The following is an 11,278-nucleotide window of genomic DNA, read 5'->3' on the forward strand; positions in this document are numbered from 1 at the left end:
TAGCTAACTAAACAGGGTCAGGGTTCTCAAAAGCTTTGTAAGCCTAAGAAGTTTGTAAAAATGATCGTACGACTGATCTTAATATCACTGTCTGTTTCCCAAAAGCATCGTAACTTAAGTAGCACTTGAAAATAATCGTAGATCTACGAGTGCTCTGGAATAATCGTTAAGCCCTAAATGCATCGTAAGAAGATAGATTTAATCAGTCACCTGCAGGACAATAGGCAGATTACACCTTTAACTTGATTCAAGTGCAATGTGATTATAATATAAGGATTTTATTGTACACCTTATGACTCGTCTTTATTTATTTTTATTAAATTTATAATAAATGAAATAATTAAAAAGGGCTGAAAAAATAGAAATACACATTTAAAGTAAATGACTGAAAAAAAATAAAAGATGTAGGAAATGCTTCAAAGACTGGGGAAAAATATGTCAATGACTTGCTGAAGTGCACGAAAACTAGCTGTGTATTGGACCCGGAAATAACGTATCTCTCTCTCTCTCTCTACTGTATATGAATAAATACATTTAAATAAATGTATGCATTTAGCAGACGCTTTTGTCATGATCCGGTCACTGCACATCTGTTTATTCACCACAGACTTTCACACGACACAGTACACCCTGGACTACATTTCCCATAAACCCCTGCCTAGGAACTCATTATTGAACCACACCTGTTTCCTATCAGTGAAACATCACTCACATTGCGAAGTCTTGTTTAGTTCTGTCAGGCATTTCTGAGCGTTTTCCTAGTTTTTGTTCCTTCCTTGTTTGACTTCGGATTATGTATACCAACTGATTCTCTGCCACCTGCCCCGACCTTTGTCTGGTATTGTTACTGATTTCTGGATATCCCTGGACACTCTTGATGCTGTTTCTGATTTCTGCCTGTCTGACCACTCTATAAATTAATACTGCAATTTAGGGCTGCAACTAACGATTATTTTGATAATTAATCTGTCGATTCTTTTTACGATTAATCGGTTTATGTACCTCTATTTTAGTTTTGCCCATTTTTTCCCCAAGTAACTTATTAATAAAGGGTCTTTATCATTCAACAGACTTTTCAGAGATTTTAACAATTTTGCATTGTCATATCCTCATCAAAAAATACCTGGAGTTGTGTTTTATTATGTGCTAGTAATCCTTTGTCGAACTCTTCTGCAATCAAAACACTGACCCATACGTACTCTAGCAAATTTCACAAGGAGATTTCAAATAAAGTTTTCACCATGGCCGTCCTTAGGGCTCCTAAAGTAGTTTAACATCCCGAAACAAAGCTTATTAAGGAATCTTTCAGAACATATTTTCACTAAGAATAAGAATAAAACAGAATAAAATTGTAGTACATTGCATTTTATACCTGGGAAACAGCTTCATAGCTTATGCTGTGAAATTGTAAACAATCATTCGAATAAAGTGCCAATGGCATGAAACCTGAATGGAACTCACATTTTAAAGTAAAATCCATCAGAAAAAAAAAGTATTGAAAAAATATGAAAAAAATTGGACAGACAAAAAACTTGCTGTGTGAAAAAGATCAGTGCATTTCAAATACATTTAAACATTTACCTCTCTCATTCAGTCATAATTAGGCTGCAAGACTGAATTATGAACTGGTAAACGACAAACTGATCACAGAACATGTTTGTAAAGCTTTAAATGTTAACTTGTTAAAAAGCAATGTTATCAGCTTTTACGACTAAACATTGCAAACAACATTGTACTGGAGAATCTGAAAATATAAAAGTCAATTCAGTAGTGCAAAGTTTACAGGTTACTCTTTTTTTTTTTTTGAAGGCTCAAAGTAAAGTACTCCCACACTTTGGATGACTTCGTTCGATTAGTTTTATCTTCCGCTTTTTTCTTTTTCTTTCTCGAGCTTACTCCACTGCCGTCTGTCTCCACCATCCCGCTGAATGCTGCAGAGAACTGTTCGTGAAGCACGTGACATAAAACGAGGCCAGCTATTGGCTATTCGCTACTTCTCCTGCTGTACTGGCTGAGTAAAACCTGCGGTGGCTCATTACTGCCACACTGAGGTCACCACAGATTTAAAATATGCACAAAATGAGCCACTTATGGCAAATAAAAGTTATTTAGCAACTAATCGATGATTAAATTAGTTGACAACTATTTTAATAATCGATTTTAATCGATTAAATCGATTAGTTGTTTCAGCTCTACTGCAATTGGATCCTAGCGTGTCTGACTCCACACTACAGCTTTCAAAGCGACTTACAGTGTATTTAGGCTAACTTTTTTTTTTACCTAACATTACATATAAATATATAAAGTATGTTATATATTTTTATGTAAAGTATATTATTAAAGACTATAATATAATACACTATTGTATTGTGTTATAATTAGTATATCCAAGTTGTCTGTCTGGAACGCAGCATTAGGTTAACGTCAATAAACGATAGTGTACTACAATTAAGTATAGTATCGCAATATTTTCCACGGCAATACTGTATTGATACACGGATGCCAAGTATCAATCTTTTAGTATACTATTTGGTAGAATAATAAAATCAATTTCTAGACAATCCACTAGACGGTTGTGTTGAGTTTTCTGGTGAGCTCAGCTGGGTCGCCTTCAGCATGCAGCAAGTTAGTAAAATAAAGATGACGCCATCGCAGAAAGTTATCAGGAAAGCCCCTTCTGCATTTAAATGCGGATGTATGGACTTGCTTTGGATTTGTAAACAAGGAGGGGATGTAGGTAGGTATGCACTGAATTTTCGGCATCCGCAAATTATCAAAGAGAAAACTGACCAAAAATGTGAGCAAAAAAGCTACATATAATAATAGTAATATTATTAAATAATAAAAGTGTGTGTGTGTGTGTTCACTGCTGTGTGTGTGCACTTTGGATGGGTTAAATGCAGAGCACAAACTCTGAGTATGGGTTACCATAATTGGCTGTATGTCATGTCACTCACTCACTAAATCAGCAGTGTCCAAGCCTGCTATGTATCAGTGTAGATTAATGTAATTTTAAGATGAGAACAAAACATGACAAAATATATTAACTTACAGAGCTCTTTTGCAGGTTTTGATGACCGCTGATAATCTAATGAGACACTCGTCTGATTTCTTGAATTTCTGAAGCTCAAACTCCTCCAGCTCCTCCTCTGATGTCAACAACACAAAGACCAAAGCAGACCACTGGGCAGGTGAAAGATCAGCAGATGAGAGACTTCCTTTGCTAAGGTGGGTCTGAATGTCTTTCACCAGAGTTTGGTCGTTCAGTTCATTCAGACAGTAGAACAGATTGATGGATCTCTCTGGAGACAGATTAGACTGTAATTTCTGCTTGATGTACTGAACTATTTCCTTTTTGCTCTGCTCATTTCTATTTTTCTGTTTCAACAGACCCTGTAAGAGTCTCTGATTGGACTGGAGTGACAAACCAAGGAGGAAGCGAAGAAAAAGATCCAGGTGTCCATTATCACTCTCTAGTGCCTTGTCCACTGCAGTCTTGAGCAAATCAATCATGGTTTTTTTGGATTGTCCAAGAAGGATCTGAAGGAAATATTTGTTTTTCTGTTCTGTAGAGTCTTGATCAAACACATATTTCTTCTTTATGTCTAGAAACAGATGTGCATAAAGGGCTGCAATAAACTCTTGAATGCTCAAGTGAACGAAGCAGTACATGGTACCAAGAGTGATCCCTGTTTCCTCCTTAAAGATCCGGGTACACATGCCTGAGTACACTGATGCCTTATAGACGTCAATACCACAGGCTTCCAGATCTGTGTCATAGAAGATCACATGGTTTCTTTCCAGCTGATCAAATGCCAGTTTCCCCAGTGAAAAGATGGCATCTTTATCCCAGGAAACATCTGGTGTATGTTCTCCATCATACTTTCGTCTGCTCTGCTGGATCTGAAATCTGAGGAAGTGTGTGTACATTTGTGTCAGAGTCTTAGGAGTGTCTTCAGTATTTGACTCCTGCAGTGTTTTGGAGACATCATCAGTCTGACTGTTTTTCACAACATTATTTCTTTTCTCCTCTAAAATGTTCTGGAGAACAGTGGCTGAAATCCAGCAGAAGACTGGGATGTGGCACATGATAAAGAGACTCTTTGATTGTTTAACATGATCAATGATTTCTTTGGCCTGATTCTCATCTGTGAATCTTTTTCTGAAGTACTCCTCCTTTTGTGCATCATTGAATCCTTGTATCTCTGTCAGCCGGTCGATACAGTCAGGAGGAATCTTACTGGCAGCTGCTGGTCTGCTGGTGATCCAGATGAGAGCAGAAGGAAGCAGATTTCCCTTGATGAGGTTCATCAGGAGAACATCCAGAGAGGCTGGTGATGAAACATCAGACCACGTCTCATTATCCTTAAAGTTTACAGGAAGACGACATTCATCCAATCCATCAAGAATGAACAAGACTTTGAATTGATTTCTTCTCGTAAGGTTCAGTCCTTTTGTCTCTGGGAAAAACTGAGTTATAAGGTCCATCAAACTAAGTTTTTCTTGCTCCTTTAAGTTCATCTCTCTAAATGGAAGAGGAAATATGAAGCTGATATCTTGATTTTCTTTCCCTTCGGCCCAATCCAGAACAAACTTCTGCACAGAGACTGATTTTCCGATGCCAGCAACTCCTTTTGTCAGTACAGTTCTGATCTGCTTGTCTTGTTCAGGTGCTTCAAACAAATGTTTGCACTCAACCTGTAACTCCTGTGGTTCATGACGTCTGGAAGCAACTTCAATCTGTCTCATCTCATGTTCAGTATTGACCTGTTCACTACAACCCTGAGTGATATAGAGATCTGTGTAGATGTTCTTCAGAAGTGTAGAGTCTCCTTGCTTTGCAATTCCTTCAAACACACATTGATACTTCTTCTTTAGGCTACACTTTAGCTGATGAATGAAGATCAGCTCATCTAAACAGAACAAAAATATAGATACTGTTTAATCATATTTTCTGTCCTACATTTATAAGTGACAATCTGACAGATGATCAGAGTCTCTTACCTTCCAGAGTATCAGCAGCTTCATCTTGCTTCATCTCTCTCAGGAAGTAGAGCGTGAGATCAAGAGCTGCTTCTTTCATACTGCATCTGTTCTCATTAAAGTCCTTCACAAAGTATTGCATGTCCTCTTTTTGTAATATTTTCTTAAACATTTCCAGTTCTTTCTTTAGAAATTTTATTACTTTGCTCTCAAGATCCTACAAAGAAAGACAAAAATGAATGAGAGAAAAATTATCTCATTAGGTCAAAATTATTTATTTATTAATGAAAAATATTCATAAAAAATAAAGTTGAGACAAACTTTAATTAGCTGTAAATATTAATAAAAATATGGTTTTGTTCTTATTTTATGGGTTCTTAAGAAGAAAAAAATTGAAATAAAAGTTCTGTCATAGCATAACAAATATTCAATAGATATTTGTTTATTATAATTATTAAATATTCTTGAAAATGTGTTTTATTACCTGGAAGATCTGCAGGAGACTGTCTGTATAATTCTTGTGGTTCCTGTGAGACTGTAAATCTGGATCTAATGTTTCATACTGAAGCCTGAGAGTAAATAAAATAAATCAAAATACTGCATTTTTAGGGGAAAGCATATATATATGAACGAAGTATATTTTAAACATTTTAGCAAAGAGAAAAACAATAAATAAGTGATACATTTATGGACTACAAGTAGTTTTATGATAAATATTCACTGATACACTTTCTGACACAGTCTATGTTTAAAGGAAAATAAGAAACAGATCAAATACCGTTTGGTTCGTGATGTTGTTTCTTCACTGAAGTTTGGTCCTTCACCCTTTGACCAGTTACTCTTCACAGACACAGAGCTGGACACATGTGAGTCTGATCTTACACTAATGACACAAAGAACAAAACACTTTACTACAGGAGCTCCTTCAGTCTCATTTAAAGAGCTTCACTGTTGAGGATGGTCATGAAGCACAGTATAGACATGCATTTGTCCATCTATGACTATGAATAGATGGAAAGACATATTCATGTTTGGCTGCATGATCTATTTTCATGGTTAATTTATACCTCCTTGTGTCTGCTTGTGTGATTGTGTTACTGGAAAGAAGCTCCAGACTGAGTTCAATAAAGAGGAAATCAGTGGTTTATTGTTTTATTTCATTCATTTCTATCACAAGCATCTTAGTGGAGAAATAAGCCAACACTACATTATAATGTCAAAGATAATAAATACCTTTTGATAGATGTTTTTTCCTCACTGAAGTCTGGTCCGTCACCCTTTGACCGGTCACTCTTCACAGACACATGTGAGTCTGATCTTACACTAATGACACAAAGAGAGAAGAGAAACTTTTCTACAGGAGGTTCATCTGTGTTTTATACTGACACACATTCTCTCTAGTCCTTCACAGAAACATCTGCAGAGTTTTAAAGATAGCAGTCATTCTTGTTTACAGACTCACATTTGTTTAACAATTTCTGTAAAGTACTTAAAATGTGAGACTAAATATATTTTACAAATATTTGACTGATCTAATCAAAGAGATTTGCAACGCTCTTACATTTCAGATACAATCTCATAAAGTTATACTTTATCTTCTTCACTGTAACAACTTTATGTCCTGAAGTGTCAACATCAAATACAGTTATTTAGGTGTGGTTTATTGTATTTTATGTACAGTGTATTTAGGTGTGGTTTATTGTATTTTATGTACAGTGTATTTAGGTGTGGTTTATTGTATTTTATGTACAGTGTATTTAGCTGTGGTTTATTGTATTTTATGTACAGTGTATTTAGGTGTGGTTTATTGTATTTAATGTACACTGTATTTAGTTGTGGTTTATTGTATTTAATGTACAGTGTATTTAGGTGTGTGTAGCTGATGTTGTACACAGGAAGCTGGGAGAAAACGCACTGCAGCTTCATAAAGCGTGCTGTACACAAGCTAACCTTTTGGGTAGTACGGTTCAGGAACAGAGTTATTAATAAATCTTAAACACTGAATCCAAACAAAGAGGGTTTGCTTTCTCATCCAAACACACAGCGTCTCCACAACATGACGACAACACTACAACTCACTGAAGACTCGTCTTCTCTTTGTGTTAACCTTTGAACAGCATTACGCTAATATTTCACATTGTGATGCACACATTTGTGAAATTAATATCTGGATTCAGTCAAGGCATTTTAATCATTTCTATATCAGTTTACAGGAGATTGTGACCTCTGAGCGACTGTAAATTGATTCTGATTTTCAATTCTGAGATATTTATCATCTATTGGCTTTTAAAATATCAATGTTATTTTTAAATAGGAAGTTATGAAGCTCTGAAGTTCTGCAAATCATTTGTAAATATAAAACAGAGTTTGTTAAGGTTGTGTTTTTTACAGCAATCCTCTGAAAGTGCAGCAGTGTTTAAAATGATTGTCTGAAAGCAGACTCAGTCTTACCTCTGTTTCTGTGAGAGACTCATCTTTCCTCTCTTCTCTGACAGACTGCAGCTAAACTGTCATTGATCAGCACTGGCTTGAGACAACAATCTGCTGTTCAGTGTGACCTGGAGATGATGAGGTTAATGAGATCAAGAAATATGTTCAGTTAGCAGCAACAGCAACAAAAACACTATATAAAATAAAGTGAGTTACAAACAAACGCACTGCCATGTAGATTAATGTAGGTCAACTCGCTTCACCCGAGAATACACACTCACAATGTGATTATAATACTACCAAAAATATATAATCATAACCTTTCCATCATTCCATACCGAAATCCCACTTAGCCAGACAATGAAAATATAAATAAATAAATATAAAAAAATATTTTTTTTGGTATGAGTAGGAGACTGCAATTTACACCATAAGTGTAAAAAAGGTTTAGCTTTAATGATTAATATGAATAAACAATGCTAATAAATGGCTGCATTCTCATTATTACCATCACCGACTGGAATAAAGTATGGATCAAAATATTTGCTTATATATAGTATAGAAATAAACATAAAAACCAAACAAATAAACAAACTATAAATAAAAAAAACTATCAAAACAATCTTCTTTTATATAATGTACTTTCTTTCACAAATATAATAATATAATCATAGTTAACTTGCTAGCTTTTTTCCCTAATAAATCTGATAAAGAGAAGTCATTGTGATTGACTTTCTTCATTGACTGAATGAAACGGTATCTCTCATTGTTGTATTTCATACAGTGAAGTAATACACGCTCAGCTGTTTGTTGTTATCTACAGTGTATTCACTCCCCAGTAGAGTGCTTGACAGTTCAGTGTAACAATAAATTCAATATGAACAATTCTAAGTGTATTATTATATGATAAGGCATGATATTTCCTTCTCTTCAAATCATACTCTCTCCCAGCATCAACTATTATTGTATATTATATAAATGTCTACCTCAGCGGTTTTCAACCTGTGGACCGTGGTGGTATTGCAGGTGGGCCGCCAATTACTTTTGAAATAAATAATATTGTTAATATATGTAAAAATGTCTAAGTCATAACATAACATAATTTCATATACATAATTAAATAACAAAAAAATAAATACTAAACTGTTACTATGCTTCCAGTATTTGAACTATTTAAGAATAAACCACCAATTTATCTTAGATATTTTTGCTGCATATGCTACAGAAAAACAAATTCAAACATGCATAAATGGCTGTCAACATGTTCCCTCCTGACTGCTTGCTCCGCTGACTGTCTATCTGCTGCCGAGCTTTGGCTGGTTCTTTTCCCATTTTGCTGAGCGGTGCCAGACCGAGTTATTTTCTGGTCGTTTCCAGTCCATTCTAGGGCTGTGTGACTAATCGAAATCGCCATAAAATCATGATTTGAGCGTGTGCGATTTCTAAATAGCTTTATAGCACCATTTTCCGCCGCCCTGACCTCCCGCAGTATCCTATCTGATCCAATCAGAATGCATTGCGCCTAGCCCGAGAACAGAGCAGACTGGGCACATGTCTGTAACTCCAGGTTCACACACTGTCTGTGATGCGTCTTTTTTCAGAGCCTATGTTAACGGATCAGAGTGTTCACACTGCACGCGGTAAAAGGCTAGAAATTAAAACATGTGAAAATAATTAATATCTAGCACATGAGCATAGAGAGAGTTGTGAGTGCACAGGACACAGTTTGAGTGAGAGGAGACACTCTCTCTGGGCGAGAGCAGCGTGTATCTGAGCAAGCACGTCTGGTTTTGTGACAAAGCAAAGGAAATCTGCATGGGAGATTTTAATGTGCTTTTGCGTTACAATAATGTGCTCTCACTGCTGCTTCTGCACCGCTCACACATACTGTATACACATTGCAAACAGAGTACGTGTGAACCTGTATAATGTATAACAAATCTATTTCAACACCTGAGGCACAGAGCGTATATGTGTATGCCAAAACAGTTAACAATCTAGCTTCTGAGTACTAAATTATTAACTTAATAATGGTGGGGTCAGTAAATGTTTTACAGTGGGCCACGCAAACATATGTGTTTGGTTGTGTGGGCCGCGAGTTGAAAAAGGTTGGGAACCACTGGTCTACCTGTTTTATTGCCATCCCAATAAACCTGCCAAACTGACTATGTACATGTTCTAACGTATACTTTATCTTCTGCTTTACTTGATGAAATATTGAGATCTACTTGCTTTATTCTTAAAGTTGGTTTGGCCACAATATCCACCTTCTCATTTCCCTCCACACCAACATGAGCAGGAACCAACATGAATTGTTTAGATGAGCCCTCAACTTTAATTTCATACATCCTGCAGAATATTTAATTGATAATATCCATCCTAACTGATGACCTGCCAGATCTTATACTTTCAAGTGCTGAAAAACTATCAGATGCAATGACAGAGTTATTTATTTACTTCCATCTCTTCTATCTACTGTAGGGTCAGCAATATCACCAATAGCTCTGTCACATATACTGACACATGATTGGTTACTCTTTTCTTAATATATAAATCACACATTGTAATATATACATCTGCACCTGCATTTTCTGTGTCAGGATCCATCTTTGGATCCATCTGTAAATAAAAACACTGATTCTGGGAAATTTTTCTCAAAATACTTCTGGACTATATACCGTATCAGAAGTTGACTAGAATTTTCTATAATTTCCTGTTGTTTACTAAGGTCAACAGTTGGCAAGGGGAATATCCAGGGAGGAATAGAGAAAATTGAGATTGGTCCCATTGACTTCCATAGTAGGAAAAAAATACTATGGGAGACCACCACCAACTGTTTCATTTCCAGCAATCTTCAAAATATCTTCTAATATGTTCAAAATAAGGAAGCAACTCATACAGGTTTGGAATAGGGATGCAAACGATTAATCGATTATTGGTTATTATTATCGATTATTCAGCACTGTCACACGCACACCACAGTTACGTTTGGGATAATTTTATTTTAAATGCCACAATGTCAGTTGAAAACATTGCAATTGTGTTCTAAAATACAACAATGAACACCACAAAACCATTTAAAGAGGCGTGTTCAGCGGTCTCCGTGAGGGATAGGAAAGTCAACAAAGTAAATTGATCTCAAACGTATGGCGCGCTCTCTTCATTTTATTTGAAATGACATGAGACATTTTTTGGGTTAACTATTCCTTTAATGTCTTATATTCACATTATTGTTAAGATTTGTGGGTTTTTTTAGAAGTATTTTATTATTTAAGCTTCCACAGTTTAGATTGAATGTGTCATTAAATGTAAAATGATATAGTCCTAATTATAAATAATAAAAGAGAACGCTCTGATTTCTATGCTTAATAAATGCTGCTTTGTTGAGGTTATCAAATGAAATATTGAAATGTTCTTTTAGGTTTCAAGACACATCCTTAGAAATTGAGAAAGAAGAGTACATTTAAAGGAAATTAATTGATGTATTTTTTAATTATTTCAATATCATGTGTTGTCTCATAGTTCTGTGAATAAAACCAACATCTACATGTTTGTTTAGGAACCAATTACAAGAAACACCCATTGAAGTTAAGATAGAAGAGCGTATTTACTTTACATTGATTGAGGTATTTGTTGACATTTCAATGTCATGTGCTGTCTTCTAGTTTTGTGAATAAAACCAACATATAAACATATAAATGATTGAGGTGTTGCAACAATATATAGTGATATTCTCGATGTTACCCAGAAAACAGGATACAGGTTTAACTCATTCCAAATACTTCTGCTTAATGTTACACTGTCAGACATGCAAAAGAATGATGTTACAGACCATTTCCTTGTATCGTGCATGCTGTGTATCACT

General features: G+C 35.4%; 1 protein-coding gene across 1 annotated transcript; it reads right to left on the minus strand.

The window, feature by feature from the left end:
- Positions 1-3,048: 3,048 nt before the first annotated feature.
- Positions 3,049-6,290, minus strand: LOC132159272 (protein NLRC3-like; the record flags this gene model as incomplete). Its single annotated transcript, XM_059568805.1, has 5 exons — positions 3,049-4,913; positions 5,005-5,200; positions 5,468-5,552; positions 5,762-5,866; positions 6,217-6,290. Coding segments are annotated over 5 exons (2,325 nt in total), but the record flags the coding sequence as incomplete, so codon positions are not given.
- Between the last annotated feature and the right edge of the window lie 4,988 nt (positions 6,291-11,278).

The sequence above is a fragment of the Carassius carassius genome, chromosome 16 (assembly GCF_963082965.1).
Source record: "Carassius carassius chromosome 16, fCarCar2.1, whole genome shotgun sequence".
In the NCBI taxonomy this organism is placed as follows: Eukaryota; Metazoa; Chordata; class Actinopteri; order Cypriniformes; family Cyprinidae; genus Carassius; species Carassius carassius.